Genomic DNA, 19,725 nt, shown 5'->3' on the forward strand with positions numbered 1-19,725 from the left:
GAGTTTCTCCCAGGCCTGTGTTATCTAACACAGAGCTTCTACTCATCAAGCACACAAGGTCTGTAAGACAATTAGTGTGATGTGTGTGCTTGTTCTACAGACAGGTGCAAGTCACTTGAGCGTATTTACATTTAACTAACCTCCTCGCCAAATCTTCCGCTATATCCCCATACAACCAGTTTCTGCTTATCACTTGCCTGTTTTTATTCCCCAGAAATCATTATCTTCTGTTCAAGTCAGGCACACAATAAATAAAGTCTCACCAGATCTACAGTTAAGCAGAGAAAGAAGCACATTTGGTGTTCCTCTGGAAACCCTCGTACAGGATGCAACAGAATGTGGAGTTCCTTTTGTTGTGACACAGATGGCAGAATACCTAGAAGAGTTTGGTAAGTTGGTGTTTTCTGTGTTTGGTCTCTGAAAACGGTTATTCTTTCTTTAAGCTGTACTTTTCAGCTCTAACTGCTGAAAAGTCTGTTTTTACAATTACTTTGCTTTCTTAGAGGATTTTTTTGTTTCTGAGAACCAATTCTCATCACATGGGTATAGTAATGCAACCATTGCTTACTGTTTGGTATTTCTTCTTACACAGGTCTGGAGCACGTTGGTATATTTCGAGTCAGTGGCTCAGTAAATAAAATCAAGGAATTGAAGCAGAAATACAACCAAGGAGAAAAAGTAGACCTTATTAATGATGGAGATGTTGATTCTGTGGCCAGTCTCATGAAACTCTTTCTGAAAGAACTGCCAGTGGCTGTTTTTCCAGATGACATCTGTTCTGGCTTGCTAAAAGCTTTCCAAGGTACAGAACCAGCACCTTCTAAGCTTCTGTCAAGCTTCTCTAACATTAGTAGATTATGTATGTGTTCATTGCACTTTTCTGTAAGCAAGGATTTAAGTTTTCTTAACCAAAGACTGATGTTTAATTGCTTTTGATGGACTAGTCTATCTTGTCTACAGTATTTTTTTGAATTCGTGAAGGCTTTTGGACTCCCCAACATCCCGTGGCAAGGCATTCTGCAATCCAATCCTGTATTCTTTGAGAAAGTACATCATCAACATGCTTTCTTTTTGAATTGGATACCTTACTCATTACTTAGTTAACATTTTTATTTTTAATCTAATCACCATCATAATGCTGTTTCTGCATTTATATAACCACTGTCTCAATTCTCTCTTTTCTAAGGTGAAGCCTCTTTCTGTATTTAACTTTCCCTTATACAGGAGTCTTTTTGTACATCCTGGTTCCCATTTAGTACTTTTTGCTAGTTTTCTTATAGTCTTCTTGGACAGCAGCGTGTAGAGCAGCATGAAGCATTCAAGATGCAAAGCCAAGATGAACATGTAGAGCAACAGTCTGTCTAATGCCTGATTCATGTCTGTAGTGGCTGAGCTAATGTGTTCAGACTATTCTGACCAGTGATTTTCAGCAATAACTAATTCAGGTGTTTGCATACAAATAGGTGGGGTTTGTGGGTTAGATTGTAAGTTGCTTTTGTTCAAGCTTCATCTGCTAAGTGCTGTTATGTATGTGCTTACCAGAAAAAAAAAAATCCCTTTTGTGAACTATGAAAGTCTATGCTGAAAGATCTACAGCTTTTTTGCAGGTACTTTGTTTTGACTACCTTGAACAGTCTTGCTGTTCTTTCCTCCTGCCCCCCGAGCCCCTTTTCCATGTCTGTCATTAATAGGTTGAGCACCATAGGCCTTGGCCTTTATGAAATGCATTTTTTAGGGCTAAAATCCTTTAGGGCAGGATTTGCTATTCACAATGTCAAAGCTACACAGATGTGTCCTTGTGATCTATGGAGAACTTGAGCACCAGCTATCAGTAATTGAGCAGTACTGTCACCTCAGTTCTAATGACCAGGAGACTTTATTTTACTAATTCTGAACTGGTGATTAAATTGAGTTGTTTGTGAACCCTTTTTCTGCCTTGTAGCTCTTCTTTGACGAATGAGAACCGAGAAAATACTAAGTATACCCAATTTAGATTTTTTAAGCATCTCTGTGTAACTACACTTGCATATTTATAGAGCAAAACTGTTTAGAGACTGAGAGGTACAAATTAGTCAGGAAATAAAGATGATGTGGACCAAAAGGGTACAATTTCTTATTCCTCTTAAGGAGAATCATACAACATGTGTAAGATCTCTGGGGAGAGTCAAGGCTGACAGTCTTGTATCATCTTTAAAGGCAGCTTTAAGGATACAGGTATGTGACTGCTGCCTGCAATTCCATTAAAAAGCAGCAAGTGCTAGATGATTCTGTCATAACAAGAATAATAGCAGAAACAGTGTATATAAAATTTAATATCTGGAAAATCCATGGTATTTAAATATTAATATGTGAACACTGTCAAAATTCAGTGTACAACTTATTTGTTTAGGACGTATTTATTCTTTATTCTAATATATTTTAACACCTTTCTTCTTTCTCAGATCTATAATAATGTTTATTATGGAATTATGTTATTACTAGGAATAACTGTTAATTTTTTTTTCCCCTCCCCAGAGCACAAAATCCACACAACAGAATGCATAGAGACCCTGAGACAGTTGCTCAGTGGGCTGCCCAAAGCCCATCAAAACCTTCTTCAGTTCCTGTCTGCTTTCCTGTTAAAGATAGCAACATACAGCGCAGTTAATTTCATGACTCTGGAAAACCTAGCCATTGTGTTTGGACCTGCTCTGTTCAGGTGAGTACTCTCTATTTAGCTGCCTTAAATAGTACTACTAGATTGCGCTTCACAATAAGGCTTTCTGTCATATCTGTATGTCCAATAATAATTGCAGCATTTTGAAAGTTAAATGTTCGTATAGTATATTATGGGCCAGTGTGACAGATTTTGAACTGGTTGACCACCTTCATTCTTCTAGGCACTGACTCTATAGGACCAGCGTGAAGTAAGAAACGATCTGTAGAGAAAAGGCACGAGGGAGGCAGAGCTGTTTAATGAGAACTACTCCTCTTTTCTTAGCCAAGCTAGTGCTGACTGTGGAGGCTACTTGGTTGTTAGCCTTGATTCTGAAAAGCTAAGGATGACTCTAATGTTGGACATCAGAGAAAGGAATCTCCTCTCTCAGGAAAGAGAAATAACTCATCTGCCCTTACCACTAAAATGCAAGTTGGCAACCAAGCAGAGGCCAGCTGAACTTGTAAGCAGTAAGTGCTTGGCTGAACCTAGAGATGTTGAGGATGATGGTGAGTGGATGCGTAGCTGAATGCCAAAAAATAAAAGGTGGGAGGGCCCGTGTCATGCAAGTCAAGGTGTTGAGAAGGAACAGCATAGAGTGGTTTGATAATGAAGGATTTTCCAGTGAAGCTGGAGGGATTTAGTTCTTTGTGCTCTCCTGCATGTTGACACTAGAGGATGTTAGAATATTTATACCTGTCTTACAAATTGTAAACTTTTTAGTGGAACGTAGCTATTTCAGTTTAATGTGAACTATAAGCCAATGCCACTGTACAAAATGTATATGTTAACAATTCATATGTAGTAAGAAAAGCATTATTATTCTTAACTTTTATGTATAATGAGCCAAGTAGGTTATTAAAAATATATATTCAGCAAAATTAGTACCAATCATATTAAAAATCAATTATAGTCTTTGTTTCGGGTAACTGCATTCTTAACCCCTGCTGCCGTTTCCATAGATCTGTTTGTGTCTGTTTACCTGCTCTGTGGGCTTATCACCAGATGTACCAACATGTAACTCTTGGAGAAGATATAAGTAAATGGGCTCTTAATTCAGCAAAAGTACAGCCAGGGGAAAGAATCTAACAGCATGCAGTGTGGTAGGTGCTATGCTGCTCACTCCTGTGAGAACAGGCTTCACCATGGGGGATACTCAGTGATGGAACAAAACAGTTCTGCATCCAAACGCAAAGTTCCTTAATATTTGCATGCTAAAATTAGTAAATTAGTATAGACAGCTGAGGTATACTTGACAGTGTCTGGATTAGTCATGTGGTGATACTTATAAATCTGTAAAAGGCTGATACTAAAAGACCTTGATTAAGAATCTATCCCTTGACCTCCACACTAACTCAACAAGGACTGCACTGACTGTCGCTCTTCTGCCATCAGAATATTTTCTTACCTGCCACAAGAATATTTCATTTTATTCCTTTATCTCTGTTCTCAAATTGTCTGAATGCGTGCCCACTGATTTCTGTATCTGCACAGAAGAATCCAGTAGGCTGCCTTATTGATGAGCTCTTTCAGTTTTTAAGCATTCCTCTCTGTTTTGGGAGATGTTCCAGCTGCTTCTGAACATGCCCCTCTGTCTGGGTTTTAAAGTACACTCAGTGCTAAACTAAATGCTTGTGGCAATGACCTGCCTGCAGAGCCTTGAAAACGATGAGCGTCGGGTTTCCCTGACGGTTGCTTGTCAAGCCAACACAGCTGACATAAATAGAAGTATATCTGCTCTATGAACATTAACTCCAGCTTCTTACAGTCATTCTGATCTCACCAGCTCCAAGAGAGAAACCAGTAAGTCTGGAGCTCACTTTTTGGTAAAGTGTATCGCTAATGCTGTCCTTAGAGGGTTACATTCCAGGATTATGAAAACTCAGCTTTTTGATAGTTGAGCAGAGAGGAGAGCCTGACAACTGGTGTTTTCTCTCATTGGGATTGCTGTGCCATTTCCTGCTGAGTGACCTGAGGCCTCAAACGTTTCAGAATAAGCCATCTGTATTGTCCTGTACAGCAGCAAAATTATACGTAGTCTAATGTGGCAAACCATACATGCTGACAGAGGGAATAAAGTCATAAATATCCTTTATGTCTTTCAGAGCAAGCATTAGTGCAATTAGCTGCCACATTATGAAACATTTGACAGGCAGTGTAGATTCATTGGAAAGTGAGACATGTTGGGTAGTACTTCCTATAGATTTTCAGTCAGAATGTGAAGGTCATGGAGAAAAACAAGTCTAGATCTAATCTGCAGAAGTGTATACCCCATGTGATTGGTGGAAATAGCTTCTGGATGTAATGTCAGCTCCACTTGTGGCACTAAATCATTGCAGGTGTTAAAACTGTTCTGCCAATCTGCGTTTTTGTGCAATTACTTCTTTCTTCTTTGGCATTAAACAAGTAAACTAGGTTGTTTGCAAGCTTTTTTTTACTTTAAATTTTTGAACTATTTATATTCAAGTATAAATTCTGTCTATGATCACCACCTGCTTCAATCTGTTGACACTTTTATTTGTGGAGACCTGACATACTTATGGTTTCACTGAAGTGTCTGAGTTGGAATATTCAGTAGTTGGAACATGGAACACATATGGGCCTTGGGGACACAAAATTAGAGTATAAGTTTTGCTGCTCATTATACCTTGGCAGCCTAAACTGCATATACTTCACAATTAGTAACTATGGTAATTGCAACACAAAAAATATGAACCCTAGCACAGGTATCATATTGGAACTCTAGTTACAAGGTCCCAGAAAACTCCTACTATAATCAAATTTAAATGCTAGGAAACTAATATCACTGTTTGTGTAAAAACTGAATTTAAAGAATCTGTCTCTTCTCTGTTTTTAATCTGTTGCAGTGTCTTTAATGCTGTTTATATTGAATATTTGACTAAAACCATCTTAATATTGGAAGAATTCTATTATATTTTTAGTATATATGCTTCCTGTTCAGGTGGTGGGGCCAAAAGCGTAAATAAAAAAAGGTATGTTTCAGAAAAGGCAGAACTGAGTAAATGTTTTAATTTTACCATAGCATCCTTTGCAAACCACCTCTTATTTTTCTGCTGACCTTCCTCCTTCATGCTTTTTTTTTTCCCCATGAGACTATGTTAAGCTATTGTCACGGAGGCACCCCGAGGCTAGTTCAAGGGACAACAGGGTCCAAAACAACTTTTATTAAACCGGTGAGAAACAGGGTTTTAGCACTCCAAAAGTGACTTAAATATAGGTTTGGGTATCAGTTGAGGAAAATTATTAAGGGGCAGCAACTAGTACAACAGGAGGTCCACAGTGTGCATGCACGTGGCTTCACCCAAAACAATGCCGGAACCGCCCCTGAGTCCCAGAGGAGTACACGCTTGCCTGAACATGGTGTGGGATTATTCTTAGAGATATAGGTACTTGTAGTGAGTACGAAAAGTGTACGCTCGCGATTGTGCGAGGGTAAATTTATAATACACTCGCAATCCTGCGAGGGTTAATTTACTTACACGTGCAAATATGCACAGAATACTACACGTGCTTATATGGAAGCACGGGAGGAAAATACACTCGCGATTGTGCGAGGAAATAATTTTATACGTGCTGGTATTAAGCACGGGAAGTTACACGTGCATATGTGCACGGAAAGGATAAATATACTCGCAATCCTGCAAGTAGTTTTACTCACAACCGTGGCGGCAAGGCAAGCGGAGTCTCCATCCCGGGGAGGGAGGCTCTCGGCAGCAGCATCTTCCTCGTGCTCAAAGAGACCGGCGACAATGGGCCCAGTCTCGACGAGAGAGTCCCGTTTTTATACTGGCTGATCAGACCTGACTGTAGGCATTCTAGAAGCTTCTCTGCACCCCCACACCGTGTGTGGGGTGCCCCTGAAGCCTCCAAACATCCCTCACACTGGTCACAGGTGCCCAGCGGCTCACTGGCGCCTCGGCAATCCCTTCTCCTAATGGCCCTGGCCAGGGTGCTCTGGGGCCAAACAGAAGAAACTGTTAGCCTCACCTAGAGAGAGAGGGGGATGTGCCTACTCCTTCCATGATGAAGGAGGGAAGGGGAGAAAGGGGGGTTTGCATTCTGCCACAGCTATCTTCACTAATAATAAGTTGCTCCACCAACACCTTTCACTTTGCTTTTCTTTTAGATTTTTGACCCTGACATCTGTTTCTTATCTTTTGAGACTTCAGTCTGCATGATGCAGCTTTTGTGTCCTCACCTCCTTGTAGCTAAGGGAACTATAAGCATAACTTGTAGGTAAAGTATCAGGCTGGCTACTCTCTAGACTTTCTTTGCTAAGCTCCACTCCTCTCTCAACTTGTAATGTTGATTTGATTTTTTTTTTTTTGTTTCTACTCATCCTCTGAAGTATTTATCTTTTTTCTGCCATTCATCCTTCTTCTTCTGAGCTGTTTCATGTCCTTCTTGTCTCTGTGAATGTGGAGGATAATGTGCTGCTTCACTTTTATTGGCGACTCCACTGATGTTACTTTAATTTCTATGGGTGCTTTTTTATGCCTCATCTTGGTGAAGAAATTTCTGCCACCACCCTTCACAAGTGATTCTTATGTGAGTGCACAAGGATGCTGGCCAGCCAGCTGTTTGCTTCTACTCCCTTTGACTCATTCTTTCTGTAAATTTGCAGCAAGCCTCTGCTGGCAGGGAACCTTGGCAGACGTCCCGAACAAAGCCAAAGCAAGGAACTCTATGGATTTTCTAGCTTGCACTTTGTGACAAAGCAACTTTGAAAGGCTTGAGCTCGGGGAACCAGTAGCTTATTCCTTATGATCAAGTTTTAATAGTTTCTTATCTGCAGTGAGAGTTTTCCTGTGTTTTATTTGCACTACAACTGATTACAGAGCTTTTATGATGAAGTGGAAAGTACAGTTCAGCAGCTGTGCTCTTCCTAGAAACATTCCTGGATTTAGCAGTGTGGTTTCCCTATTATCAGCCCAATAATAAAGTTTCCACTAGCAGCAGAAGTATCTGAAGAGGCAGGAAGTGATTATTTTAGAAAATGAATTGAAATAATTGTGAAAGGTGCCTGCAGAGAAAACTGAAAATGTATTTTCTGTATGTGGAGTGCACCTCTGTTGCCACCTGTGAATATCTGCAGATGAGCAGACATTGATATTTGGAGTCAGCTGCAGGGTCACATCGCAGAGTACAGATAAGATTTAAGATGAAATTAGAGCTGGGCACCCAAAACATAGGCTGGTAGTAAAGGAAGGTTGGACCTCGTAAGTAGGGTGAGAGATGTTTATCTTTGTGAACAACTTGTAGAGTGTCCTTTGCTAGCAAGGAGTTAACAGCTGGTACAGATGGATTTGGGAATATACGTCAAAGAAGGCAAGGGACTAAAAGGATTGCATGAATGGCTTGTGAGTTGAGGGTGTTAATGTTTGGGTACACAATGAATAATCTCTTAGGATTGTTGTATGCAGAAAAGGCTGTTGGTCGGTCAACCAGGTTTTACAAGCAGGCTTGTTTTTTGTGGAGAAACTGAGCCTGTCCTGAGATGAATAGGAATCTAAGAAGGAGAAATTTTAGTCAACCTTAAAGAAGTAAATGAGGATACAATAGTTTATCCTCTAATTCTGTCCGTTGTACCTTGGCTATAACTCTGCTCAAAGCATCTTCTTTTGAAAGGAGCTCAAACTCAAATTTTCAAAGAAACAACAGTAAGTTTACAAAAGAATGTGAATGAAAACAACTGGACTGTGCCCAGTGTGTATATTTGTACTTTACAGTCACAACTGAATGATGAATGTAGTGATTTGGCGAACAGAAGACTGGTGTGTGTATGTCTCCACAGAGTTTATGAATTTCTTGTTAAAATATTAATACTGTGCTGGGTGGAACTGACTTGGTGCAGCATGGCTGGAGGAGCTGGATTAAGGCAATGTCATTTATATAAATGTTCTCCAAGCTTCAAATAGTTCACAGGTGGAATACACCGTTCCTTCAGGGAATAAGGTTAGAATTCCATACAAAGAATTCATTGACTTTAATTAAATTATTCCATCTTAGTCTACTTGTGTTGATAGTACAAGTTCAACGGATATTTATTTAGAAGAAAAAAAAAAAACAGGACAGAAAGAAAAAGCCAACCAAACCCAACCTCTTAATGGAAGCACCCAGAAGTTACACTGCATTATGTATCTGAGGTGTATGGTGTTTTCTTCTTCTTTTTATTGTTGAGGGTGTGTGTGTTTTTGCTGTTGTTTTTCCAGGTAGTTCTGGTGAAAAGATATTCTAGCCATAAAATTTAACCTTCACAAACTAAGCGAGAACAAAACTACTCTCTTCCAGCCCCAATACCAGTGAGTGATGGCAGATTTCTGAGGCTTTTTTTGTCCCCTTCATCCTTGATATTATGAAGTTCGTGTCTGAGTTACTGCCAGGTTCTAGGTATTTTGCTGTGCTGCCTCCAAGATTCATTGTGTTGTGAACTGTTGCAGCAAACTGGGGCTCTGCCACTGTGAGGCTCCCAGTGCTGTGAAACCACCAAGTTAAATTTGTCCCTGTCCCAATGATTGCTTGTTGGAAATGAAGCTGGAACTCTGTTTTATCCAATTGCCCAACTGGTTGCTTTGGTGAATTATCTTGGGTACTGAGGGCCTCCATGTGTGGCTTATCACCAACCTTTAATCTGAGAGCTTCTAAACTTAATCCATCTCCTCTTCCCTTAGGGTCCCTGTTGGTCCCTTGGCTTGTGAAGAGCAAAGGCTTTACAATGGCTTCCTGCTGTATTTGCTTCAGCACCATGAGATGCTTTTTGTTGACCAGAACCCTTGTTTCTCACAGAGACAAGCAAGTGGCCTTCAGGTAAGAAAGTTATGTTGACTGATTCAGCAAGTAATCAAAAGTGATGCATTAGGTTGGAAATGGAAGCATATGTGCTAATACATAGTGTAATTAATGGCTATAGTTTGTTGTCGGCAATTTAGATATTAATCATATGTCTAAGCTAGAGAGGAACATTAGTGTTTAAAATTCTGGCTTTGAAAAAAAGGCAAGTGCAAAGCAAAAGGTCAAGAATAAAATTCCAAGTTCTTCCACTTGAAATGTCTTAATGCTGAGCTTAGTTAGATCAAAGCCATTGGACTTTTCCTCTGCTGAAGCATTTCTGTGTTTGACTACACATTGGTGATGCAGGAAAGCAAAACCAGAAGGGTGAAACTCTTTCACCTTTCCAGAACGCACTATGTATGTTTCATCCTCTTCTTGGGCATATTATTTTCTAAAACATTGTTAGTATTAATACTTTGCCCGTTTTGTCAAAAACCTCCTGGTGGAAGAAACATGATAGACACATGCGGCTTAAGGGAGAGGGTCAATCTAAGTCTTGTTTTCAGTTTATCATGTGATGTATCACTGCTGCTTAACTTGAAACTGATTTTTAGAAAAAGACATGGAGGAAATGTTGTAGCAAAATCTACAGTTTAATACTGCACCATGCAGTTGCCACACATCCTTGCAGTTCATGACTAGACTGATAACTGTGCCAGATCAGGTGAAGTATTACAAAAGGGATTTGCATTTCATGTAACTGTAGATCTGTGACTCCTTCATTTCCTGGCTTCTTTCTCTGAGTGTGTCTGTTAAGGAAAACCAGCAGACTTCTAATAAAAAGGTACAGAGAGCAGAATACCTTGATATGTCACAGGACAGGGCCCCAAATCTAAGACTTTGATTGTTTCACAAAATGACAGTGTTGGAGCCCACACCTCCAAGTTTTCTTACTCTCTGAAGTTGTCCCATGTTGCTACCACAATTTAGAATTCCTGCAACCTGTACTCAAATGTGCATGCATGAGATCAAAATATTAGTTATTCTACTATGTCTGCTTCTGCTTGTAAAACTAGAAGAAGAGTCAGCAGCTAAAGGAAATTGGAAAGGTATTAGAGAAGCCAGGAAACCTGGCTTTCTATTGCAGTGCTTTTGTTTTAGAAGCAACTTCACTCCCTGTAATTCTGCAAAATGTCACAGTCTGTCTGGGATTGTGGTGATGTGGGAAAGAATTCTGCTGAAAAGATCCTTTCAAGTTCTTCAATAAAACCTCAGACGAGGCACAGCCATGAGGCGCTCTCCTGCTCTGAGGTAAGCTTGTGAAAGAATTCCCATCTGTGGGTGAGAAGGGAATTCAGTATTCTGTGGCTGATCTTGTTTTTGTAATTTCTGGCAGGAAACCCAGCACATTGAATAGGTACCCTTCATCTTTCATAATATAGCAATTGTTCAAAGTCCACTAAACTGGAAACATCAAAGTTAGGTTTACAAACTAAACATATTAAAAGCGCATGTTCTAGTTCCAGCAAAGCAAGCAAAAAGTGAAATGGCAAACCTGGCTCCAATCCCTTGTTGCTTCCTGGAAATGAAATTTGCTTTTATTGGCTGTTTCTTATGAAATAACTTAAAGCATTTATACAGATACTTGCCTTTGGACAACTTAATTCCAGTGATTTTTGTTGTTGTTGGAGTGCCTTTTTTTTTTTTTTTTTTCCCATTTCAACATTATATGTTATCCTAATTAATTGAGCTTTAACAAATCGAAGTCATACCGATCTGGCAGGCAGGCCATACAGCTGACAGCGGCTTAACCTTCAGTTGTGTTGTTTGTGGGCTGATAGGCAAGACTGATTGTTCCTGAGCAGAGCTCTTAGTATCTCGAAGTGCCAGGAGTCATCCTACTTACTCTGCGTCTGCAGGCTGATTCAGACTGGGAGAAGAATTTACAAGATTTTTGAAAGAACCTGGTCTAATAGTTCAGAACTACAGGACGTTTATAAGAGATGGACCCAGTTTGGAAACACTATATCTCTGCAATTGGGTCTGTCTTTTTGAAACACACTGTATTACCTTGGGATGGATAGTAGACTGTTCACAACCACCTATTCTATCTGAAGATAGTTGTTCAAAAGATCTATCCAAGAGATACATCCAAGCTATGTATTCCAACTTGTCCTTTTTTTTTCCTGACCGTTGCATAAGTATGTTTTTTTTTTCTTAAAACAGGGTAGTAATGCTATAAAGTCCTGACAATAAGTTTGCCCCTTCTATTTTTTTTAATTCACCTTTATTGTGCGAGTCCATTCGCATTTAAGGCTGTCCTGTAACCTTCTGTCCTAGCTCACAAACTGTGCTGGCACTAAACTGATTTTCCTTTTTGGCTTAACCCATTCTTTAAGAAGAGATGTTAGACATTTTGCTGTTTGTTTTGACCTGAGGCCTCTCTGGATAATTGTGTTTAACCTGAAGTGTCTTACTAGCTGTGTTTGAGATGTACAAGATTAGCTTAACTTCTATAGTGTAATTAGATTATGAGCCAAACCTTGCTGATAGCAATTTGTCACATTATTTACCCTCATCGTTTCTGAATCTCACATTCTAGATAAAAGTTGAATATGGAAATTTTTTTACATCAACTCCAAGAGTGCTTTTTCATAATTTCTTTTTGTACAGTAGTCATAGATAAATCGTTCCTGAATTATGAACGCTACCATTGTCTTGCAAACAAACAGAAGCATGACTTTGTGGGTGCGTACAAGCCACTGCATGTATCTCCATTAAAGCATGGGGTTCATTAGGAAAAAAGCCTACACCCTGAGGAAATGAGTCTCATTTCTTGTTTTCTTCCTTTGTCTGTCTATGCAGTCTACACTATGTGTAGCTATACTATGTGTAGCAAGGCTGAAGGGTCTGCCTATTGATTTGGTCTCACTTAGCTACTCTCTACAATTGTGGAAGCCCATTATAAAGGGATTGCAGGGATCCAGGGGCTGGGAAAGTGGAGCTGAACCTGCAGGTTGACCACAGATAACTCAGAGAGAATTTCTGAAATTGCAGTGTGGTTGGAATTGATCAGAACAGTGCAACTAAATATTTAATGGAGAATTCATCTACTCAAATTATGGCTTTGTTGGGAAGGCTTTTGTGGTCTGTAGAGTTTTGTCAGTCTCTGGTTTTTAACCTTTTTCAAACACAAAATGGATGTTTTCGCATTAACCTTGTTCTGTGAAAAAATGCGGTGCTCACTCTCATCTGAAGTTGTTGTAAAAAAGAATTGTGGTCTTCGAAATGGACTCTCCTCAATTTGGAGGATAGCAATAATTTGTTTTCCTTTAGTAGTCCCATGACAATGCTCATGGAATTAGCTGGAACCTTTCAGAACAAACAAGCAATCAAACAGATGTCACCTCATGATTTAGTAAACTGGAATTTCCAGGTTAGATTAAATTGTCAAAACGTTTTTTCTTCAACAGAGGAATATAGTTCTAGTTCCTATTTGTGGCTCTTAACATTTTTTCCGAAATTTAACCTGGTATAGATCTTGATAACTTTCATTTTAATTTTTTGCTTAGCTTAACAGTGATAACTTTTAGTTTGGTTTAGATGTGACCATAGCAAATTTTGTGTGTATCATGTGAATGGCCCGGAGATTTGTCAATGTTTCTGTAGGGATTGCTGTTACATTATAGAAAGAATTCTTCATGTTATTTCCCATTCCACAGAAAAATTATTTTCCCTAACTGTTGTAAATTTAGCAAAACATGGCCTCATTAAACATGATGTTTTGATTTTGTATTTGAGTACTGCCCAAGCCAGAAGACTGGATAAAAATGCCATACATTGAGACCCAAAGTAGGACCTAGATCTCTATAAAAAATGTGGCTAAGTTTTTAAGGATGCATATATTTCTTCTGGATAAACAGTGCAAAGTATTTTACGAACTGTAGGCATAAGGATTTGATAAAAACCCCTGTAGCCTTAGGCAAGCCTGACAAAACAGCCCAAGTGGATCTGGCTGGAGTATTCTTTACTCCAAGGTCTTCAGTGCCATAGCCTTTCTTCCTGTCTGTGGAGGGAATAGGATATGGAGAGAGCAAGGTGGTTTTTCTGTGCTGTGCTTGTGATCTGCAGCAGACTCTCCTTTGTACCAGAGATCTGTAACTTGGAAACGCCAAGCACGCCTGCTCTCCATTCTCAGGGAACTGCAGGGTGTGGAGGGAATGTCACTGATTTAATGTCTGCTTCGGCGTCACTGGGGGTTTCTGTGGACTTGCTGTACAAGCGCCCTGGGACACTGCTGTCAATCTTCAACCCCTTTCTATGACTTAGTGGATTTGCCAGCAACCAGTTTTGTCACATGAAGCACTGTCAGCTCTGCTTTGCTGTAATAAGCAGCCTGAGCACAGAAGAGGTGAACTGGCCAAACTGAAATCCTGTGGTTCCTTACTGCAATCAATGACACAAGGACAGAGCTCAGGCAATCACACCAGCTGATTACACTGATCACTGTCTGTCATGCAATAATAATAGAAAGTGTGTGAGAGGGGAAGGTCTTTTTAAAACTGGTTACTAATACAGGTCTTTCCTGGCTTGAAAAATGTGTTTTGAATGCGGTATGCTGTACAAAAAACAACTTGGTGGACACTTGTTTTTGCTATTTCTTTGTCTGTGCATGCCCGGTTTCAGTTTGGCTGTCAACAGAGCATCTCAAAGGCTCCGACCATAGTCATGCTCACAGAATGTATGTAGATTACAGATTAAGAAGTCTTATCTGCAGTGTGTGAGGGAGAGTAATACCTGATGTGTTCAGAGAGGCAGCTGGTTGCTTTGCTTACTAAGATCAGCTACACTACAAGGAAGAGGATTATAATTAATCAGTTAGTGTACACATTAGGATAACACAGATTTCTGCTTTCAGAGAATCTGTGTGGTCTTCCTCTGATGTTAAAAATAATTACCACACCATCTAAAGCTCAGACTTGTGACTGAGATTTTCAGGCGTCTCAAGGTTGCAATAGAGGATGGAGCCAGCAGTGTTTTCTTCCACTTGGGGTCAGCATTGTTCTCTCTCTCTCCTCAGCTGTTTTTGCTTTGAACATAAGTATTTAACATGTTCTGAGTACCCATCTTAAAATTATTTATTACATTTCTATTTTTGTAACGTATAAGAACATCAGCCTGTTCCTTCATCAGCTAATTACTGATATCAGAGAGGCATGAAGCAAGGGTATGAATTCAGCTCCATAACACTATCAAACACAAACTGCCTTTATTTTGTGCTCGTGTCACCTTCCTTACCTCAGTAGGACTACCAGTAAAATCTCTTACCACTTTTGTATTCCTTTTCTTTGATGTACATGAACAATGTGGTTTGTTTGTAGATGACCAGGGCTTTTTTTAAAAAAACAATGTCAGAAATGAAGTCTTTGCTGGGAAAATCATCCTTTGGGAAGTTAAAAGTATTTTTACTGAGAGGCTTGTGATACGGAAGCGTTAAAATATTTCAGCCTTTTTACTTGTCATTGGCTTTCACGGTGGGGCAGGGAGTGGGGGGGAAGACATTATCTTAAATGCTTAGTGGCTTATCATTTTGTGCAAGATTAGGGATGGGAACAGGAAATGTTTTCAGAAAAGTAGGCAAGAAATATAGAATAAAATACAAACCTGAGGAAAAAAAAATCCACTGTCAGAAGAAATATCAAAATAAGAAAATCCCATTCTTCATCTAACTGCAGTTAATTATACTTCATTTAATTGTAGTTAGTTGCAGAGCTGTGTAACAGTGGATAGACATATTCTGAACGTACAGATTCCCCTCAAGCTGTCTCTCCTGGCCCCTAGCAATTTCTAGACTGCTTTGTTCCTCTTTAATTACATTATTTCACCTATTGTAGCAAAGATGCAAATGTGCTGGAGTACTTAAAACAAGAATATAGGAGAGAATAGGGCTAGCACTTATTGTAATTGCGTATAGAAAGGCTTGGCTGAATCTTGAAAGCATATTAGTATGTTGTAGCATAATGCAGTTTTACCCTCTCCTGGTTTATTTGGGGTTTTGCTATAGAACAGAGTCTGCAGTATTTAATTTCTTTTCTTCAAGTAAAAAAGGAAATGCATGCTCATGAGTCAGCATTTCTGCTAAATAGTTTCCAGAACTATGAAACCAAACACTGGGTACCTTGTTATTTTGCTATGAAAAAGAAAGGGTTGAAATATGCCTGTAATAAAACCACAAATGCTAGTGAGCCAAAAACATAAGAAACAATTGAAATCTAGGGTGAGGTTGAGTGCTGCACCTGTTCCCCAGGACTCATGGTTAGAAAAGTTTAGTCCAAGTTGTCTTGATTTACTGATACAAAATTTTACTCCTCAAAAAATAAAAGAGGGATTTGTAGGAAAATTGGGGAGGAATAAGTGGAAAAAAACCTGTAAGGGTATTATGGAAAAAACATACTTCAGAAAGTTTTGATAAGAGCAAATAAACACAACACCTCCATATGTGCCTTTTTAAAAATGCATTTCTATCCAGTTCAAAGACCATTTTTAATTTAAACAAATATTTCAGTTTGGCTTTGCACACACAGGTTGGCTTATGTGGCTGGTAATTTACATGCACACTTGAGGCTGAGGTTCTGTCAACAACTTTAATTCTGAGCTTAGAATTTTCACTGACCGTCTGCTTTAATTAGACATTGCCCTGTTCCCAGAGGACTGCGGATGAGCACACAGGGATTCTGTCTAGTGCAGAAATGCTGGAGTGGGCCTTAGGCTGGTTCTGCCAAGCGGTGGGGTTGTCAGCTGTGCCTGGAGACGATCATGTTAAAGGATGCTGCTCAGGACTGAATTTTTCCATAAGCTGTTAGGAGGACAAGGAAGTACTTGAGGGGCTGCTACTGTTTGATCCAGTGTTGCTTCCAGTACATGACTGAAACTTTGCCTGGGAGTTGCTGGTGTTGCTGGGCTGCACACAAGAGCAGCAGTAGGAGCTCAGCTTTCCATTACTTCAGGAGGCTCCTCATGCCAGCATCCATGGGTGGGGAGCAGGGCAGAGTGGGGAGCCAAATGCACAGATTAAAATGGATTCTGCCCCCTCCATCTTGACCATGGAGTGGCTGAAAGATGCAGAGGTTCACCAAGATGAGGGCAGCTGGGATCTCTGCCTGGCATAGGCAGGAGAGGGGCTTGGGCAGTGGATCAGGGAAAGACTGTTCCCTGTGTAAACCCTGCAGGCAGGGGAATGGTGAAGCTACACAAGGTAAGGACATGACTGTAAGTAGAGGAGAGCAGGAGATGACGTAGGGAGTTATTTATAGATCCTAAGCTCTCTAGCTTTAGGATTTTTGTGTATTTAATCTATATTCTTCCCCCCTTCCCCCCAAAAAAACCTGATTAAGCTGAATGGGACTACATTAGAAGAAAAAATGTTACTTAAAAACAAAAGAAAACAAAACCTAACAACAAAACAACAACAAACAAAAAAAACCCTCAAACAAACTAACTTTTTTCTTTACCAGTGTATTTGTATGATGGCTTTAGTATTTTTGTAGAGTTGCTGTGGAGATCAAGTGAAGAAAATATGGTTTAGAACTCATTTAACTTATACTATTTTAGTTCTTTACTCTCTAATTTTATTTTCAAGATCTTTGGGAATTACATGGATAGCTTTGAGCTTTGATCTTTTTCATTGGCCTATAAATAGGACTATGCAACAACAATAAACAATGAGTTGAATCTGGATATATCCAGCATACTATAACACAAAAACCATACAATACTTCTAAAAATGTTTGTCTTTTGCATATTTTCACTAGGGAAGTATAGCAGGCAGTCTACCTCTTAATTGCGAGGAATGAGGAACAGAACATTTCCTTGATTCAATATCTTGTCTGCAGCTTTACTTATCCAACTCTTTCTTTCATGTCTTAATGTTTAGTCTAACCAAATTCCTAGCCATTTTGCTAATCATTTATATTCCGTAATTCTTTACATGCTTAAACAAAATGCTGGTTGGGTTGGGCGGACAGTGGGAGAAAAGGATGATAAGCTGTGTTCGAAATTAATATTCAAGGGTCTGTGGAACGGTAAAGAGCTGTATCTATCTAATTACATTTTGCAACCAATAAGCACAGTTCATGTTAGAAGCTTAAGCAACTTGTGAAAACAGCTGTTGTCAGAGCAGCAAGCTGCTGTATTCTAGATAATGGGTGAGCTGTGCATGCCTTTTCACCTGCCCTTACTAACTTGTGTGTTACAAAGAAAATAGTCTTTTCTTCTTGCAAGTTGTAGAAAAAAAGGTACTTCTAGGAGGCATGTCAGCTAAAACAAAGTCTTCTGGATCTGCCTGAAGCATGAGTTAGTTATTAGCAGCAGCAAACAGCGTTGACTTCTTTTCCAATGTTCCTTATCCCCTGTACTCACACAGAAACAGTTATTGTGCTGTCTGACCAGAAACAGTGTAAGTAGATGCAACCTAAATCCAGATCTGTGACAATGTTATTCCTTATAAAGTCTGTGTTTCTAATGTCTATAGCAAATCTACATCCATGTAATTGTCATTATTTGTGAAGTCTGTTTATTTCTAAAGTCTATAGCAAAACAGGAAACAGATTAATTCATTGTATGCTTGAAATTCACAGATATGCTGTTTTGGAAAAGTGTGCTTAGGGATCTCCTAAAACACAATGGAAAATAAGAAAACATACAACCCACAGGCAAACCACACCACCCTACACAAACAGAAAACCAAACAAAAATGCCCACAAACAAAACCAACACCGAACAAAAACCAAAGCCAAACAAAAAAACCTCTGTTGCTGCATTTTACTCCAGTGAAGCTTCCTTCATTTCTTTAAAAGAGAGAAGTTCATATTGAGTCAAAAATCAAAGAAAAAATATGAAAAACCTTTCTGTGTAGAAGAGGGTGTCAGCATTTTTTTATATTCTTATTAAGCTGTCTCTCTTGAGAAGCTTGACACTGCCACCGTCACTCTAGAAAAGGAAAAGAAACTCTTCAAAGTCAGATATGGTAACTTCAATTAAAGGACAGGTCAGCTCCGAAGAATACTGAGGGGAATGATGGATCTCTTCAACTTCTTCCCACTTAATAGATTTTACAGTATGTAATGTTCCCTTCTTTGAAATTTTTATATAGCATGAGATTTCTTTTTTTGATCAAAACTAACTTCAAAGTTCAAGGGCTGCTGCTGTCCCTGTATGATCTTCAGTTGTGGCGTTTCAATTGGTTGAAAGGGAGAAAAAAAACCTAGTAGTGGAAAATAGAATAATAAATTAATTCTTTGGTATCAACTTACGAATCACTTCAATGAAGAGTTGAGAGTGGTGTCCTCATCTCACCCTGTTGCAGCTCTTCCGCTCAGAACAAAATGTTAATTCTGGAACTGCTACAAGGTCTTTAGGTATATCATTTTTCCCCTTTCCCCACCAAATTTTTTTCTTGAAAGTGTTATATATTACTTTGAAACTGTTACAAATTAGAACAAACACTTGGCATTAGGGATTTTATTTCTTTTTATTTATTTTTCCTTGTTAAATTAATTTTCACTGCTGCAACACACTTCATACCTGTTAAACTCTTGTCTCTTTGTCCAATATGATACTAAAGCAAGGAAAAGTCACCAGTCTATAAATTAGGTATTGTACTGATTGAGGTGGTGTGAATCACTCCTCATAGAGAGGAATGGCAAGGTTTCTTCCCTACCTCAGTGCATCTCAGCCTGGTTCTGCAGCTCTTATTGCAACGGGGTTTTTCTCCTAGGAAGGGAAAATGTTTGCTGTCAGTTGCTTTGGGTAGAGATTGAAGGTCTTAGTCCAACGTTTTGAAGCCTGCAATGCATCAGTGCCCAGCTAAAAAGCTTATTCCTGTATCACCTCTACTCTGATTTTTGTAGATGAGGTGGTGGAGCTCCCTGGTTAAAGACACTTGTGACTGGAATGATCTGTGGAGAAGAAAGTACTATTCCTGAACCAGAGTACTTTCAAGGAGTTTTACAAGATGAAATATTTTACTTATGGCAGAGAATGTAGTATGCTCCTGACAAAAAATACCAGTTCACTGTTTTCACACACACAATGGCAACCTCCCACTATAGCAGAAGCAGAGAACTTGTTCTGTTGTGAATAATGCTATGCCAGTGTCATTACTCTAGGTGGTGCTTGGATATTATCGTGGGAGGTTGGAACAGCTTCAGTGAAGCGGAACAAACACTTTAAATTACATA

The 19,725-nt window shown here is 39.3% G+C and overlaps 1 protein-coding gene across 2 annotated transcripts in view; it reads left to right on the top strand.

The window, feature by feature from the left end:
• The first annotated feature begins 639 nt into the window (after positions 1–639).
• FAM13C (family with sequence similarity 13 member C) overlaps positions 640–19,725 on the top strand; it is a 127,386-nt gene continuing 108,300 nt past the window's right edge. For both annotated transcript variants that reach the window (XM_071811708.1, XM_071811709.1), the window contains exons 1-3: positions 640–802; positions 2,515–2,698; positions 9,388–9,523. In XM_071811708.1, coding sequence (XP_071667809.1) covers positions 724–802; positions 2,515–2,698; positions 9,388–9,523 — 399 coding nt within the window. In that variant the 5' untranslated portion in view covers positions 640–723. The remainder of the gene's footprint in view (positions 803–2,514; positions 2,699–9,387; positions 9,524–19,725) is intronic.

Source organism: Patagioenas fasciata, chromosome 8, assembly GCF_037038585.1.
Source record: "Patagioenas fasciata isolate bPatFas1 chromosome 8, bPatFas1.hap1, whole genome shotgun sequence".
Lineage (NCBI taxonomy): Eukaryota > Metazoa > Chordata > Aves > Columbiformes > Columbidae > Patagioenas > Patagioenas fasciata.